At 46.2% G+C, this 18,537-nt stretch overlaps 1 protein-coding gene across 1 annotated transcript in view; it reads left to right on the forward strand.

Moving 5' to 3' along the window:
* The window catches only part of LOC147453063 (Pseudouridine synthase family protein), a 31,210-nt gene extending 14,210 nt beyond the window's left edge, over positions 1-17,000 (forward strand). Inside the window, exon 2 of the mRNA XM_086518567.1 lies at positions 15,656-17,000. Coding sequence (XP_086374693.1) covers positions 15,656-16,308 — 653 coding nt within the window. The 3' untranslated portion in view covers positions 16,309-17,000. The remainder of the gene's footprint in view (positions 1-15,655) is intronic.
* The last annotated feature ends 1,537 nt before the right edge of the window (positions 17,001-18,537 follow it).

Raw genomic sequence — 18,537 nt, forward strand, 5'->3', positions numbered from 1 at the left:
ATGGCCATGAGGCCAACCTTCACAGGTGTGAGCAGGCTCTGGAGACCTTGTGTTGTGCATCTGGCGCACTGATCAACTGGAGAAAGAGAGTGGCTTTCTCGGTTGGTAGTGCTCTTGTGCCCGATTGGATGCCAGGAGAGGGTTTTAGGTGGATTCCCCCCGGGACTGCAGTTCGGTACTCCATTGCCTGCATATTTGAAACTTAGCGCAACAGATTGCTCCCCTCTTCCTGTCTATCAGGAGGAAGTTGTTACACTGGAGCTCAGCACGACTTTCTTTGGCTGGCAGAGTAGTAGTGGCCAACCAGGTGGTGTTGGCGACTATGTGGTACATCACTTCTTGCTGGATCTTCTCGAGTTCTTGTATCAGCCAGGTAGAGAGGCTGATCAGGAACTTCCTTTCAGGACATGACACTCAGATAGCCCAAGCCAAAGTGGCTTGGCAGATCATCACTCTTCCTTGTTCACAGGGAGGGCTTGGGATCATTGACCCATCACAGCACAGCAGAGCAGAGCCCTTCTTGGGAAGTTCATAGTCAGAGGACTTCTTCGAGGTGAGGAGCCCTGGAAGGAGTTCTTGCTACAACGGCTTCGTGCTAGGGTGCCTCAGGCTGGAGGCCCCTGGCGACCTTCGACCGGATGGATCTTCACAGAGATGCGTAGAGTTGGTTTGAGCAGGAGACTGGAGGACCGCTTCGCTGTGAGTTTGCTTCGATCTTGGGAGCACTTGCGGCGAGGCCTGGAGTAGCGACAGCCTACTTGCACGGAGGAGCGCCTACTACAGCCCCTTGTTTGGAACCCCATGGTTAGCACTCAGAGAGGCCACTTGGTTGGTAGTCGGCCTCATGTTTCCTGGGGTCCCATGGCAGCGGGTTCAGCGCGCCCTCTAAGTGACTGGTTAGAGTTTTCAGGCTTGTCAAAGGAGGTGCAGGGTTTCCAGCTACAAGGCATGAGAGGGGTGCAGAGCATGTGCCAGGACATCTCAAAGGCAGTTCCAGCTGAGTGGCTCACACCTCTCGAGCCAGTAGCACCCAAGTGGATGGGAGCCTTCACACGACTGGAGGTTCTCATCTCAGTCCGGGCTTGCTCAGAGACTATTCCATCCCTTTTCTTCGAGCACAGGGTGAGGGACGCTTACAGCGAGTTGAAGTAGAGGTCCCGCAGGTGACAGAGTGTTGTTTTCAGAGGATCCGAGTGGTGGGCATCTGTGGGAGGACTTGTGTCATCAATCCTAACCCAGCAGCTCTTGAGACTGGACACTGGAGACTGTGGGCTTGGGAGTGCTGTTCACTGGCACGAGTACAGTGGGATCCTGGAGAGTGGCTTTGGAGGGACCCTTTCTCTTCCGTAGACCACCCAGGTGTCCCGTTCTTTCATACACTGTTCGATTGGGACGTCACATACTAGCAGCACAGAGAGGCCCGCCCCGCTGCAGCACCTCATTGGCAGGAGGAGGGTCTCACAGCTGAGTTCTTGGCAGCCTTCTGGGAGAGGTTGTGGGACTTCAGACAGCCGAGCGAGTCACCTTGTTTCAGTGGCTGGTCGCACACAGAGCTACAACAATTGGGAGCTGGCTAGTGCATAGTGGTCTCTCGGCCGCATGTGCAGCTTGTGACCATCTTGTGGAGAGTCAGCGTCACTGTCTTTGGGACTGTCCTTTGGCACAGCAGGTGTGGCTTCGAGTTCTTCGACTGATGCTTGCTCTTTTCACGGCTCGACAGTACACTTGGGGAGCAGCGGCTTGGTCCACCCTCACGGGCCCAGCACTTCAGTTTGAGCTATCTTCCACCAACAGGATGATAGTGATACAGGAGGGGCGACCTACACTCTAGCCTGCCACAGAGCTTACTCCACAGGAGTGGCGCAGTGAGAGAGAGGAGTGTTGGCAGCTCATTAGTGGCCTGACACTCTGGTTCATCTGGCGGGCCCGTTGCTTCTGCATCTTTGAGGCTCGCCCTGTGCCACCAGCAGAGACTGTTCGCGATCTTTGGCTAGAGTTGATCCACACTCTCAGAGGACAGCTCGAGAGACTACAAGGCAGCTCCGACGGCATGCGGGAGCGCAGAGAGGATTTCCTTCGACTATGGTGTCCTGGGCCTTTCTACACCATGGTCTAGGGTGTACTCCGATGGCACTACCGACCATTTGTGTGGCTTTTCCCTCCCCCCATTTCTTGATTTAGCCCCATTGTACATATGTTGGTTTTTCATTGGGAGAGTCTCCCCATCATGGTTGTTGTAGCACTCTCTTGAAGAGGTGGTTGTAGCCCTATGGGCAGTTTCATTAACTAATAGAAGGATCTTTTTCTCGGGAAAAAAAAATCAGCCCTAGACTCAGCGTTTTCACTTTTTAGTAGTTAGAACCCGCAGAAGAAGTCCCGAACCTCGCACATCTCACTTTCCATAGCAGATCCTCGCTGCACGGTCAGATCCAGCGAAGTTTACAGTTTCAGCCCAGAAAACGCAGATTTCAGCATCTGCATTCTCAGTGTGTCGTTGTTGCATCGTCGCCATCGAGATCGTCACTGACATATAGTCAGAATTCAGCAGATAAAGATTTGCAGATTTTAGCCCTTAGCATTTTCAGATTTCAGCCCGTCTCGTCGTCGTCCTCATCGTCGTCGACATCGTCGGCAAGTCCAAAGCATTGTAGAGATTTGTGCAATCATAAGTAGACCGCTCTCGCCATAGATAGTGGGTGTTAGGTGCAGCGGAATGAATGTTGTATTTTCTCAAGATTAGTGATCCTTATTGCTCAAGGTTCCTTTTAGTTCTTAGGGAAAGAGAGAGCTTTCCGTCTTATGGAGAGTGCTATGATCACGAACAAAGTGAGTGGATATTGTGCGTGCAAGTGAATGAGACTGAGAGAAGGAGAGAGAAGAGATACGATACCGAGAGGTTGTAAAACCCTCCTCCGAAGGCCCCACTCTCGTCGGCGAGAGTGGTCTATTCTTTGATTGCACAAAGGTGTGCAATGCGTATGCAATGGACTATGCAACTTGGTCTATGCCGATGACGACGACGATGACGATGACGATGACGATGACGATGACGACGACGGCTGAAATCTGAGATCTTCCAATCGCTGAATTTCGGGACTGTGAAAATGACTGTTTTGGCTACGTTTTCTTGGCTGAAAAATGAGGTTTCTTATGGCTGAAAACTGATGGTCTTTACGGGTTGAATTTGCTACACTTCAGGTGAATAATGCCGGTCTTAATTTGCTATTGAAATCCAAAAACGCCAAGGGCTGAAATTGGTCCTTCCGTCGCTGGGGTTCAGCAAATGCAAAAACGCTAGGCTGATCTGTTGTGTCGTGATGACACCGGGGCTGATCTGCTGTGCACAAATCGCCAAGGCTAGGTCTTCTGTGGAGAAAACGCCAGAGTAGTCGCGGGGGTTGGTCTTGCTGAGAAGTTGCCTGTTGAGCAAGGTGCTCCTTCTGCCTCTTCTGTTGTGGAGTGCTAACTTGGGTTTGCTTATATATTAACTTACCCAAACTGCCCTACTGACTACCCAACAAAAGTCACTTAATAAATAAGTGAAAAATGTCAAAAATAGGGAAAATGGGATAAAGTCACTTGAAAAATTCCCAAACTGACTCTGATGGAAATGCTTATGCTTCTGCGGTGTGCAACCGGAGGATATGCATCTATGCTAAGTGACTGGGCATGCACGGTCTACGAATAGACTCACAAAAGTGCCAGATCACTGCTACTCTAGACTTGACTGAACTGACTGAACCCTGCTGTGGTGTAGCTTGTCCACGGACACATAGGGTTGGGATGTGTCACGTGACATCCCCTCCTTTTCAAAGTGAGGTACTGGTACCGAACTGTATGGCGTCGAGGGAGATCGCTAATAGCATCCGGAATCCTGGAAGGGACTCTTCGCCGGCCCACTTTGATGTGTGGGTTGTGCGATACTTGAACTTCATAAAGGTCTGCAACGCTTGCTTCTTTGGGCCGCGCCGAAAGCGACTCAAAGTCTTCTGAATCTCCTTTCTTGCTTCAACTTCGTCTAGAGTCGTGCTTCTTCCGTCTTCAAGAATCTCCATGGCTGAAATTTCCTGAAACCATCTCCAACACAAAACCATGAACATACCCATTCCATATAAAGTGAAGGAAAAAAATCTTGGCTTCTCTAAAGACTGTGTATGCAATGTAGATGAACATAAAGACGGAGTGGCAATCAGTTCATCAAACACATGCAAACAATGAGGTCGAATCTTTTCTGTGTGATCGAAATCAATCAACTGTGGCAAATCCCAATGAAAATGCCCATGTTTGGTGCTCATACTATCATGTGCTCGTTCAGAAACTGTGTGCCAAGGAAGCGACATGGAATGTGACTTCCTTACATACAAACTTTTCAGCTTTTCATGCACAATCCGCATACATTCGTGCTCATCCATGAGAGAATCGTGCTCAACATACAATATGTCATGCCTAGGAAAAGGGATCACATAACGATGCTGACTAAAATACAGGAAACCGTCACGAATGAAACACTCGAACAATGCGTGCGTATCAATCATGCGAACACATAATACTTCTTGTGAGGGTTCTTTGGACCAAGGCTCGAGAGCCAAGATAGGTTCATCTTGAATGATCGAATCGTCCTGTGGGGGTTCTTTGGACCTCGACTCGAAAGCCAAGATCAGATCTTCGTGATTGATCGAATCTACAACTAGGTTAGCTTCGCTAGAAAAAGCATCCACTAACACATCATCCTTGTGAAACAATCACATCGTCTTTATGCAACCCATCATGCTTGTGAGAAATCACATCTTGATCATGCAAATCATCATGCTTGTGAGAAATCACATCTTGATCATGCAAATCATCATGCTTGTCATTGTCATCCAAATCATTGGCATCCAAATCATCATGCTTATCATTGTGCTTCACATCATCATGCAAGTCATTGTCAATCAAATCATCATCATGCTTCACACAATCATGCAAATCTTGTGTGTCATGCTTTGGAGTAGAGACTGAGAGAGTCTCCTTTTCCTGATCTTGTGCGAACTGCGTCTGCACAATAGAAAAGAGTCGCAATAACTCTTTTCATGTGTTGGTCGCTCTTTTCTTTTTGTGCTTTGATCTCGCGATCAAAATCTGCTTGTCTTGCTTTGCTCTCGTGCGCTATGGCTGCCATTCTTTCTTGGTACTTACGCTCGATGGCTGCCATGTCTTCTTCGTAGGCTTTTCTGTCTGCTTCTCTTTCTTGTTCCAACTCCTCCATAGGAGTTAGTGCAATCTTTGTCGTAGATGGTGAAGGGGGAGGGTCGGAAAAACCTCCTGGTGTGGAAAATTCTTCTTCGTCTCTCTCATGCTCATCACCTCCAAGCGAAGTATCCATTCCGCTTCGAGTGATGACCATTCTGAAGTCGTGGGTTCTTGTGGGTTCTTGGGGGTCTTGGGTTCTTAAGTTCGCGAGGAACTTGGGTTCTTGAGGTCCTTGATTCGTGAGAATCTAGGGTTCTTGAGGGTCTTGAGGTTCTTGAGTTCTTGGGGTTCTTGAGGTTTTCTTTGGCTTGCAAATCGCGTTGAGAAGGATCGTCTCTTCACCCGAGTTCTACCCTTTTCTGCGGGCGCACCCCTTGGCGGCCTTGCGCTCACACCAAGGTTGCTTTTTCCCACCTCACGTCGATTGGCCGGCCGCTAAGTGCACGGTCCGCTCTCAATGAGTGAAAAGAGACACAAGGGGAGGTTGGACAAGCTCTTCTTTCTTGGGATTCCTGTCACTCTTCAACAAAACACGATTAGGAATCGCCACGCCCAAGTAAACTTGGGTTCGTGCGATCGCAACAAGCAAAAAAAATTCTTGTGGTTCTTTCCTTGAGTAATGCAGAACACTTCCAAAGCTCTGATACCAATGTTAGGTGCAACGGAATGAATGTTGTATTTTCTCAAGATTAGTGATCCTTATTGCTCAAGGTTCCTTTTAGTTCTTAGGGAAAGAGAGAGCTTTCCGTCTTATGGAGAGTGCTATGATCACGAACAAAGTGAGTGGATATTGTGCGTGCAAGTGAATGAGACTGAGAGAAGGAGAGAGAAGAGATACAACACCGAGAGGTTGTAAAACCCTCCTCCGAAGGCCCCACTCTCGTCGGCGAGAGTGGTCTATTCTTTGATTGCACAAAGGTGTGCAATGCGTATGCAATATGCAATGGACTATGCAACTTGGTCTATGTCGATGACGACGACGGTGACGACGACGACGACGACGACGATGATGTCTGAAATCTGAGATCTTCTAATCGCTGAATTTCGGGACTGTTTCGGTGGCTGAAAATGACTGTTTTGGCTGCGTTTTCTTGGCTGAAAAATGAGGTTTCTTATGGCTGAAAACTGATGGTCTTTACGGGTTGAATTTGCTACACTTTAGGTGAATAATGCCGGTCTTAATTTGCTGCTGAAATCCAAAAACGCCAAGGGCTGAAATTGGTCCTTCTGTCGGTGGGGTTCTGCAAATGCAAAAACGCTAGGCTGATCTGCTGTGTCGTGATGACGCCAGGGCTGATCTGCTGTGCACAAATCGCCAAGGCTGATCTGATGCAAAAACGCTAGGTCTTCTGTGGAGAAAACGCCAGAATAGTCGTGGGGGTTGGTCTTGCTGAGAAGTTGCCTGTTGAGCAAGGTGCTCCTGCTGCCTCTTCTGCTGTGGAGTGCTAACTTGGGTTTGCTTATATATTAACTTACCCAATTTGCCCTACTGACTACCCAACAAAAGTCACTTAATAAATAAGTGAAAAATGTCAAAAATAGGGAAAATGGGATAAAGTCACTTGAAAAATTCCCAAACTGACTCTGATGGAATCTGATGGAAATGCTTATGCTTCTGCGGTGTGCAACCGGAGCATATGCATCTATGCTAAGTGACTGGGCATGCACGGTCTACGAATAGACTCACAAAAGTGCCAGATCACTGCTAACCCTAGACTTGACTGAACTGACTGAACCCTGCTGTGGTGTAGCTTGTCCACAGACACATAGGGTTGGGATGTGTCACGTGACAATGGGGCCTTCGGAGGAGGGTTTGACAACATTCTGGTGTCGTATTCTTCTCTCTCTCTCTCTCAGTCTCATCAACCTTCATTCATAGTGTTCATCACCTTGTTTGTGTCCATTGCACTCTCTCATTAAAGGAACGGAAGGCTCTCCCTTTCGTAAGTAAAAGGAACCTTGAGCACAGTTCGGAGCACTCATCTTGAGCAAAGTTCAACATTCACTTCCGCTGCACCTTACATTGGTATCACAGCTTTGGCAGTGTTCTGTATCACTCAAGGAAAGAACCACACATTTTTTTTTGCTTGTTGCAATCGCACGTAACCCAAGACCTCTTGGACGTATCGATTCCTAATCGTGTTTTTGAAGAGTGACAGGTAACCAAAGAAAGAAGGGCTTGTCCAGCCTCCCCTTGTGCCTCTTTTCACTCATTGAGAGCGGACCGTGCACTTAGCGGCCGGCCAATTGATGTAAGGTGGGAAAAAGCAACCTTGGTGTGAGCGCAAGGCTGCCAAGGGGTGCGCCCGCGGAAAAGAGCAGAACTCGGGTGAAGAGAAGGTCCTTCTCTAACACAAATTACAAGCGAAAGAAGAACCTTAAGAACTCAAGAACCTCAAGACCCCCAAGAACCTCACAGACCCTCAAGAACTCAAGACCCTCAAGAACCCAAGACCCACAAGAACCCAAGTTCCTTGTGGACTTAAGAACCAAAGATCACAGTGTATGGTCATCACTTGAAGCGGAATGGATACTTCGCATGGAGGTGATGGGCATGAGAGTAGCGAAGAAGAATCTCACCACCAAGGAGGTTTTTCGGACCCTCCCGTTCCCCATCTACGCCACGAGTTGTACCAAATCCTATGGAGGTTTTGGTCAAGTCGATGATGGACATGATGGCACGACAAAAAGCGACTCGCGCTGCCTCGGAACGCGAGCGCGATGAAGGAGAAGAAAGAAAAGCAGCAAGAAAAGCAGAAAAAAAGGCCAACCTGGAACAAGCGCGCTTGGCGGCCGAAAGAGAAAGGAAGACTTGGATCGTGAATACGAAGACAAAATGGTAGCCTTGGAGGGCGAGCGAGACGCACGCGAAGAAAGAAGAGTGGCCTTTGAGCGCGAGCGCGACGCACATGAAGAAAGAAAAGCGGCCTTGGAGTTAGAGCGTGAGGCCCAGAGAGAACAACGCATGAACAACTTGGTCCTACATGTCCTCTCCTCGAAACCCGAGCCGGCCAAAGATGTTGATGGTTCTTCAAGTGGCGCAAGCCGTAATTCAGACTCCAACAATCCCGTTACAGAGAAGGTCACGTTCAGTAAGTATGATGGTAAGATGGATGCTACAGTTATTCATTCTTGTTTGCATCAATTTAATGCTTATTTTGCGACAACTAGGAATAGCAAGGTTTTGACGGCAGCCATATACCTTGCCGGTGATGCCATAAATTGGTACCACGCATGGCAAGAGGCACAGTTTGGTCGTGCACCTAGAGGAAGCCGACGAAGACACGCCCCTTTTCCTTCAATTGGGCCGACTTCCAAGACGAGCTCAGGCGTGGTTGATGCCACCACAGTACCTAGCACGTTTGAAGGACGATTGGTGCGCTCTCAAGTAAAATGGTATGCCAGTTATGTCTTTCTCTAATCATGTTTTGCAGCTAGGCACCCAATTATGCAAATCGGATGATGAGCGCAAAGAGGCGTTTCTTTATGGATTGGACGAGTATATCAAGTATGATGTCGAGGTGCTCGATCCAATCGATCTCAACAAGGCGGTAACGATTGCTCTCGCACAGGAGATGAAGCACAACAAGGGAAAGCCCAAGGAAAACAAGACTTCTATAAGTACCTCTCAGACTTCACAGAACCCTCGGAACGGTAAGAACGGTAACTCTTCTAAACAATCTTCCAATAGTCTCTTAGAAAAGAACTCTCCAAATGAACCTAAGGGTAAAGCTAACAAAATTGCTAAACCTAAGCTCACTCCAGATGAAAAAGCAGAACAAGGGATACATCACGTCGGAAGAGCAAAGCATTTATTCTAAGGAAGGTTGTTGTTCTCACTGTCACATTAAGAGTCACATAAAAAGAACATGTCCTAAGCTTGACTCTAATGAATCTAAAGAATCCACATTAACCACTTTTTTAGTCAATGCAATAAATGACAATACGAGTGTGCCCCAAGTTTCTCATGATCCTCCCATTGATGAGTCTCTCATTAAATGTTATGGTCATATGACGGGGCAGCGTTGTCATATTGTTGGACCCAGGCAGTATGCATGATGTGATTAGTCTCTCTCTTGTTGAGAGAGCCCGCCTAGAGGTTAGTCAGAAATCTCCTCTCGAGGTCTCTAGCTTCGCTCCCGGTATGGACTCTCTCACCACGAAAGAGTGCCTTGATGTGTTGTTTACAATTCAACAAGCTGCTTTCTCTCAGGAAATTTTTAGTCTCTCCTCTCTCTCTCTCTCTCATGTGCCTTTCCCATGGTTATTCACTGTGAGCAGAGTATTTCTTCTTTGTTATTAATCTCTCTCTCTCTCTCTCTCTCTCTCTCTCTCATGTTTTGAAAGGGACAAAACACACAATCCAGTAGCATCTCTTAGTACATAGTCCCATAGTTCACAAAAGAATCAATTATTGCATGATAAGGAACCTCTCTTTGTCATTCATTCCCTAAAGCATGAGAAGCATTTTGTGTATGGTAGAGATTTCAATGTCAGTATTGGTCATCCAATCCTCAATTTTGCCTATTGTATTTTGGAGTGACCGTCAACCTAGATGGTTCCAGTCTTGTGAGCAATTTGATTGATTGATTATGTTCTTAATAAAGCTAACGCAATTGCAGATACATTCAGTCACGTTGGACAGATCTCGGCTCTCGAGTTGAGGTCCACAGTATCCATTCAGGAAGTATCTTTTGTTCGCATGAAAAGTCAGTATGTATTTGCGAGTCTTTCATTCGTGGTGGTCTCTTGTATTTTCGTCACCATCTTTGTGTGTTTGTCAGGATTGTGACTATGTTGCAGTATTAAGTGCCATGCCAAGGAGAATCCCTACGCTTGGATGGTCATGGTCCTTCGCTCAAGAGACGTGCCTCTTCGCCAAAAGCCACACTCCTTCGATGACTGGTCACTCCTCTTCGCTCTACGGGTGCGACTCTTTGCCCAATGGTTGCAGCTCTTCGCCGAAAGGATGTGTCTTTACGTCTAAAGTCACGTCTCTTCACCAGGAGACGTGTCTTTTCCTTTGTGTCACTTCGTCTCCTATATAAGGAGCCCTTGTATCACATTTTCAATAAATCAAAGATAGAGTCTTGTGAGTCTTGTTTCTGAATTCAGTTCAAGTTTCTTAAGTCTTAATCATGAGTTTAAGTACTTAATTAAGGATTAGTACCTAGATTCCTTACAGTGGTATCGGAGCAATTTCTTTCCCGAGACCCGAAGGTTGTGAGCCTCTCACCCTCGCCGCTACTCTCTCCCTCCCCTCTCCTGGAGTTGCATGGAAGCAAAAGAAAGGTTGTACACACACACAAACAATCATGAGGCAACATGAATTTTTCTGTTCCAATTACATAAATATAGGACAGAAACACAGATGTGTGTGTGGAGTACCCGGTGAATTTTTGGAAACCCTCTGCTGGTGACCCTTTGTGTGCCTCTTCATCGGATTGTGCCCTTTCATGCATGAGTTCGCATCCCTTCACTTGAATGGTCAGCAATTCAGCCATGTAGGTACTGCTTCATTGTGGCTCACCCCTTCACCAAGAGACTCACAAATAGGTGGAGCTTTTTCCTAGCACTGGCCTGAATTTTACTTCATTGGCTACTAAAAATTCTTTGCTCGTGATCGCATCTCTTCATTGGCTCAATGCTCGATTCCCCTGTCGTTTTTAGAGTTTGAGTTGATCTGTGACCTTTTGAACTGTGGGTGCCACCTGTTTTTCCAGAAGGGAAAAAAAGCGTCTCCCAGCAGATAGAGAACGGAGGGTTCTCAGAGTAAGATTTAGTGGGAGATTGCGCAGTAAGGGCTCCACATCCCAGAGGATCTATAGGACTGGAGGTGGGTTCGCTCTCTCACGGAATCGGCCTCATAGATGTGGACAATCCCTTTGTTGCGTGCGCAATTAGAAACTATCTTGGGGATGACGGTCCCTTTATACAGGAAAAGACTCCCTTAGGTGGCCTTCATCTTTGGGGCGAGGGATTCCCCTCTGGGAGAAACCTATGAAGGGCGGTCTGTGTTCAGCAGGCGCCCGTGTAGAGTATTTTTCCAGCGGGAGAATAACCATCCTGGGAGAGGGGTGTGAGGTATATAAGAGGACCCCCCTTGCCGAGTTAGGCGTGTTCCCGCGTCCTCTCTTGCCCGCCCAAGAGGGTTGCGTAGCTGAGGTTAGAGCGCCTATTCTTAAAAGTACCCGGTGGAACACTCTTTACGGGTAGGTGATGTGTAATCGGGCTATGCAAAAGGAGACCCTCCTCTTTCAAGCTCACTATCTTTGCGACCCCCTTTTGAAAAGGAAAAGGAGCTTGACCTATTGAGGATTCTTGAAAAGCGAGTAGAAGAACAGGCTGGCGAAGGGAGAAGAGAAACGGCCGAGTTGAACCTTGAGCTAGACGCCCACATAGGGGCGTTATTGGCCGATCGGTTCAAGGATACTTGGATCTACCTGCTTCCAGGCGAACAATGTTATGAGTATCAAAGGTGGGATAGCCCGCCCGGATGGGCTTACGAGATGCTCAATAAGATAGAGGAGGAGATGAAGGGGATGGGGGCCGTGTTCACACGACCCCAAAAGAAGAGAATGAGCTTCCAACATCTTCTTAAATCAGTAGAGGAGCGCCTGCCCCGGATCCTTAAGCGGGCCAGGACGGTTGATGCAGGGCTCCTCTTTCTCAACGGAGTCCTCGTCCCTCACGAGTCAGGGCCGTTGTTACACCTGCCCAGTCCCTTGTGTGCATTGCCTGTCAAAAAGGATGCTGCTCGTCTAATCTTGGAGTGCTCTGTATAGCGGCCTTCAAAAAATGCTATATCAAACTCTTGGATAAAGGCTAAAGCCTTGGGAGCATCTCAAAACCTTGAAAATTACTCAAACTTTACTACTTGTCCTCCCTCTTTGAATTCCTTGGTCTTTTTGCCCTTGTCGTCGAGAAAATCATACTAATTGGCTTTGTGAAAGTGCTTCCTTTTCGAATAAAACTAATAATCCTTTCGTCGTTTCTTGCCCTTTTTGTCCTCATCACTCGAGTTAGAAGAGGATGAGCTGTCCGAGCTGTTAGCAGAAGATGAGGACGAATTGGACAATCCTTTGAAGCGTACACACTTATTTTGTTTTCTTGCATTCTCAAAAGAGGATTTTTGGCCCAAGTAACCAGGGAAGTTAGTTCCCTTGTTATGTTTCTTCCGTTGCTTCTTCTTTGACCCCAATTTGGTTGACTCGTTTTTCGACAATGTTCTGGAGTTCATCTTCAGTAAGCATCCGTGGAACAGGAGGTTTCTTGAGGGCTTGTTTTATTGGTGTATCGATGGCTTGCTGCCAATGCGTATGCACTTCGTCAATCGGGTGCCGGGTCAAAATTTTTGCATATTGTGGATCCTTTGCAAACTTGAGCAGTTGCTTTGCGCACTCATCAACCTATTGTTGATGTTGCATTTCCATTAGTTGATACTACACAGTCTGAGGTGGCCCGTATTCGTGATTTGCTAATCCATTCAAATTTTCCGTATCGCCTTCCGTTTCAGAAATGTCAAGAGGGTTCGTCTGATTCTTGTGAGATTCGTCGTTGAATCCATGTGTGTCGCGGTAAGAGGATCAGATTTCCCGATAGAAGAGAAATCGGCCGTGCTCTGATACCATTGTCACAGACTTGGGCACCCCAAGTCGGGAATCAGACACGACACACGAAAATTAGTAACTTTTAAATTTAAGTCGACACAGCCCGGCATAGTTCCATGCCTAGAGGTATTGGCCTCAAAACCTGGTGCCCCTTTCGATATTTCTTTATTTTATTAATGCTTGAGCAAAGTATAACTCTTGAAGGGAGTCCTTTGCTCTTAGACTCTGCGTCCAGATGCTCTGAAGAGTGAGGCCTCTAAGGGTCCTTTTATTCTTACAAGGGATACCAAAAGCAGAGCCTTAAAAAGCTTATAAACTCAAAAGCAAACAATCCCAAAATCAACTGGTCAAAGCTATTCAAAAAGCAAGTAGCACAAATTACGGAAATCTGTACTACTGCCACGTCAGCTTGTCAACTCAAATCAGGGAAGTCCGTACAGTTTGCCACGTCAGCTTGCCGTGCAGTCTGCCATGTCATCTACTGCCCGTACTTTCTTCTGTTGTACTGTCCTGCCATGTCATTTTTTGTGTCCGGGCAGTACTGCCACATCATCATCATTTTGTGACAGTGACTTTTGGCTTCTCGTGAAATTGTGGGCTGATTTTCTCATACTGCTCGACCCAGCTTGTAGCGCATACATAAGCAGCCCCTTGGCGCTAGAGAAGAGGCACAGGAAGCCGGAGAAGAAGTCAAGTACCCGTAGTACCCACAAGACCGCAACATCTCCAACGTTTTCTCTCAAGCATCCCCAACGTTTTTGGAACTCAGCCCTCAGCGTTGTCAGCCCCTAGTAGTAGCGTTTTCAGAACTCAGCCCTAGCCTTGTTGTGGGTGCAGATCAGCGACAACACCTCAGCATTTTCAAATTCCAGCCGTCATCTACATCAGTGTTTTTCAGTTTTCAGCCTATCGCTGCCACCGGTGATAGCGGATTAGCCCATAGCCTGGTGGGTTGGCAGATCCCCAACAACATTCTTAGTGTTTTGCATTTTCAGCACTTAGCCTCGCAGTAACAAGCACCTCTAACAAGTACCATCAGCACCTCAATAGTACCCAACATCAGTAACATTGAGTACCCCTCAACATCTCAGCACCTAGGATCATTGTAACAACATTTGTGCAAGAAGTAAAGAAAGGACTTGCTCTGGCAATAGAGCAAGGGGGCCCTTGCAGGTGGTTGGGACCCGACATACCGTGTCGTCTCTCTTTTCTCTCTCTTCTTCATTGTGTTTAGTTCAGTATCTCTTTTCAAGTGAACTAAAGTAACCTTGTGTTTGTGCGGAGTACTAGATCCGAGCTAAATTCTTAAACCCTTCCGCTGCACCCGACACGATGTCTTTGAAGCTCCAAGAGTAAGAACTCCAAACATCTCGGGCCCAAAGACCTCCTGAAATAAGGAGTGGTATCTCCCCCAAATATCCTAATACATGGTACATTTGCAAATGTAATGCTCCTCCATCTCTAGCTCCCTCTCACAGAGTTGGCAGATCCGATTCTTCGACTCTTCATCTGCCACCTACCCATCTCTATCTGTAACTGGTGTGATGAGGTACAAATCTGACCAATAGTTGTACGTAATCCATGTGATAGCTGGCTATTATCATAAAGCGATGATATGTCAGGTCAACCCCCGAATAGAAGAGAGCACGAGCCTGTTGACTCGGCCACTATACATACAGCGGCCCAAAAACGCCATGGAGATTCCAATGGAAAAACGGCGTCAAATGCAACACAAAAAACGGGCAGCTGTACCGATTTACTGACGTGACACAGATCCTAGATTTACCAGTTTAATCTGGAGAGCAATGTGTGAGAATGTGGTTCATGTGCTCAAATTCTCTTTGTCGTTTCATCCACAAACAGATGGACAATAAAAAATAACCAACTCTATGGTGTTAAGAGTTATTGAAGTGCTATATTTTTGATAGAAAAACTCAGTGGAAGTAGTTGTCATTGGTAGAGTTTGCTTACAACAACATTGTTCACATTTCTAAGGGAACGCCCCATTTGAGACTGTTGTGGGTGGTAAAAAGGTCCCGCCTATTATGCACCAAGGACGAGATTTGTAAGGCAAATCATTTTGTACAGGAGCTGGAGATTGTTGCTTGTGATGAGGTGAAGAAGGCTTTGTAGAAGTTTCAAGAACGGCAGAAGAAGGCAGCACACAAGCATCCGCGTGACTTGTAGCTGAAGGAGATTGATTGGGTGCTTCTTCGGTTTGAGAAGGCTCGTGGATAGTTTGGTCAAGTTCATGAATTATCCAGCTCTTGATGCAAAGTGGACGGAGGAGGAGGATTTAGTAGATACTCAGATTTTAGAGCTTTACCTTGATGCTTTTGATTTAACTCCGTAAATTTCAAAATTGCATGTCGAATCAGCGGGTTGAATCTGGTGCTGTGCATGCTGCACAAGAGGGGAGCCACTCCACTTCTTTGTGACAGATTGCCTAGATAGCAATAAACTTAACTGATCTCTCTCTAAGATTTTGGGGGTGCTGACAGGCTGACAGTACTCTGTGGATTGACTTTATGATATGTACGTAAAAAGTTGACTGTAATTAGTATGATTATGGTTTGGAATTCCTATTAGAACTGATTGATTCATGTACTCTTTACATTTGTCTTTTGTCTAAGATTTGTTAATCTGCTTGGAATCAACTCTATTCCTTCTAGGGACAGCACTGCGATGTGCTGTCTACCAGAACGGGTGGCTTTGCATATTTTTCTTAAGAGTAATGATTAACTTGTGAGAAGACTTTCAAGGTGTTTGTCTGTCTATCTGCAGAAATCTCATGTATCTTGTCTTTTTGCTTTCAGGAGCTACCGAATCCAAAATGCATTTGCATTTGGCAAACCGCTTGGACCGAGATACTTCTGGAGTGATGATTGTCACCAAGTGTAAAATTGCAGCTGGCAAATTAACTCGAATGTTTCAGAGCAGAAAGGCCAAAAAGACGTACATTGCCTTCTGTATAGGGCCTCGCCCCAACTGGAGTGAAGTATATGTAGAAACAGGTCATGGCCGCTCAAGATGGGGTGCGTGGCGTGTTTATGCTTATGAAGATGTAGGTAGAAAATTACCTGACAATGCAGTAGTGAAGGACATGAACACCAGGTTTTCTGTCTTGGCTGTCAATGGGGAAAGGGTCTCTGGTTGCTCTTGTGACAAAAACGTTTGCGAGAGATTAGTAGCAGAAAAGAACCAATCATATAAAAATATGCCGGCGTTTGGAGATGAGGTGCTCCTCCGAGCTCATCCTTCAACTGGAAGGACACATCAGATACGTTTACATTGCCAGTTTCTTGGCCTTCCCTTGCGGGGAGATGTCAAGTATGGAGGCCCTCTTGTGTGGAAAGGGATGAATTACGGCATTCATGCTCTCCATGCAGAAAGCATGTCATTTAGGCACCCAATAACCGATGTTTCCTTGTCATTTGTGGCACCCTTGCCAGACTGGGCAGTTTGCTGATCTGCTGATGTAAGCCAGCTCTTTAAATTTCCGGACTTTCAGGTTGTGGATGACTTGGAGCACGTTGGGATTGCAAAATGTACTCAGCCATGGCTTTAGACCTGTGGCAGGTGTAGAGACTAAGGCTTTATTATTGGGTAGGATTAAATTTTGGCTGCTGGAAGGCTTCAGATGGCTTAATTTTACGTTTTGGCATTCATCCGATTCTTGATTTGTGATGGAATTTCAAATGGGGGGACTGATACATACCAGCGCATTTTGGCAGAGCTTGGGCATTACATACCAGATTGATTTGTGAGGGAATTTCAAACAGGGGGATTGAGACATACAAGAGCATTTTACCAGAGCTTTGGTGGATCATCATCAACACATTTAAGAGAGAGCTGGACTGTGCCCTTTCGAGGGTGTGTAGTAGTAGATGTGATTCGTTCAGACTTCGCATAGCGTCTCCGGTTTTCATTCCCAATCCCATCAACCCACTAATGAGAGAGCAGTAGACCTGGTTCACATTCTTATTTTTCAAGCGGTGATGGCCTCTCTAATTTCCACCCGCTGTTTCCGTCATTCATTGATTATCTGTAGACCCTCTTTTTGTTGTAGCCTTCTGCCCTTGCATGAATGTGCATATGTTAACTCAGAAAGGCCATGATTTAATTGATTAAACAAAAGAGGCAAGCACGGTTTTAAGTTCCTATCATAATCTGAGCTACCAACTCAATCTGAGCTACCAACTCAAACAATCGTGGGTAAATTCGGCCACCTAAATTCTTACCAAATGGGGTGTGCTCTCGTGCTATATGGAGTTTGCATCAAGTCAAACTTATCTCTTGCATGACACAAGTAGACACTATTTTTACGAGCTTTTATAAATCTTGTCACCGATTATGCGTTTTGTGACTTGCTTTTTATACGGGGCAAGTTGGAAAAAGCATCTGAAGTGCTATAAAGACATTCTCTTGCACCTGGAAATTTGTTATCAATCTATAGAGGCTAGCATGTGGTAGGGCATCATCTATAGAGGGCACTTTCCAGGTAGGCGGTCAACTAAAACCAACATATGTTCTGAATGGATGATGTATTTGACTTTATGTCCAAGAGAGCGAGTTGATCTATAAATGTCCAATTGCTTGCCTTAAAATCAAATTCTCAAATCACGTGCGATTTTGACAAGTCCTCTTGTTGTGCTCATTTAGTCGTCTATTTCATTTTGTGGATAATGTAGAAACCATAGTTTTTGGTAGTTAAAAAACATTAAAGATCCGTTTTGAGTAAAACCTGGAAGAGAGAGAGAGAGAGAGAGAGAGAGAGAGAGCGAGCTTTGAGTGCTATTCCTTCCTCAGTGTTGGGACACATTGGTTACTGCCCACTTTGCGTAGTCACTGAGAGACATCAACTGGCTTCTAGGGCAATGTCTTGGTTAGTTGGCTTGCACTTCGGTTTTCCTCAAGTATGGATCAATGAAATCTTACATGACCCCCTCCCCCCCCCCCAACCATCACCACCATGATGGATCTTATATTCCTCATATATATGTACTATAGCTTCTATGCATTGGATTTTATCAACTCCTTTGGGTGATAGGCTTCCAAGAGGTCTACTTGTACTTAGAATAAAAAAAATTGTTTTTCAAAAGAGAAGGTTGAGAGAGAGAGAGAGAGAGAGAGAGAGAGGGTCAGCGTGTGTGCTCTAAAAGAACCACACTCCATAACTCTCTTGACGTGTGTGAGTGTTTCTAACGGAAACAAAGAACTACGTATGAGGTAGTAGATAACTACTATGATTCTAATGCATGTGGGATAGAGCAAGACATTGAGATGGGATGGGGGTTTTGTGTGTGTGTGTGTGGGGGGGGGGGGCATTCCCGGGGGGGATGGTGGGGTTGGTATAGGGAAGGTCAAGTGGCAGGGGGTGGGAAGAGCTGGAAATTGGTGGCAACTTGGTGGAGGGGAAAAAAATCGCTTGAAATTCACTCTGATGAAGTGGCTTCATTGTTGTCCCAAAGAGGAAAATCTAGGTTTAGAGTGTCTATTCCAGGGTGATGTACAATAATTAGCAAATAAGGAGGATTTAAGAGCATGATTGAGGTGATTTTTGGAGAGCATTCATAGGGGAACATAACCTTTGGGCATGCTTGTAGAGCTCCATATATCAATTTTTTAAAGGGAAAATTACCAAAATACCCCTCTAAATTGTGGAAATTCCCAAAATATCTGTGTAATTCGAAATATT

The sequence above is a fragment of the Adiantum capillus-veneris genome, chromosome 8 (assembly GCF_014529385.1).
Source record: "Adiantum capillus-veneris isolate H3 chromosome 8, ASM1452938v2, whole genome shotgun sequence".
Classification (NCBI taxonomy): Eukaryota; Viridiplantae; Streptophyta; class Polypodiopsida; order Polypodiales; family Pteridaceae; genus Adiantum; species Adiantum capillus-veneris.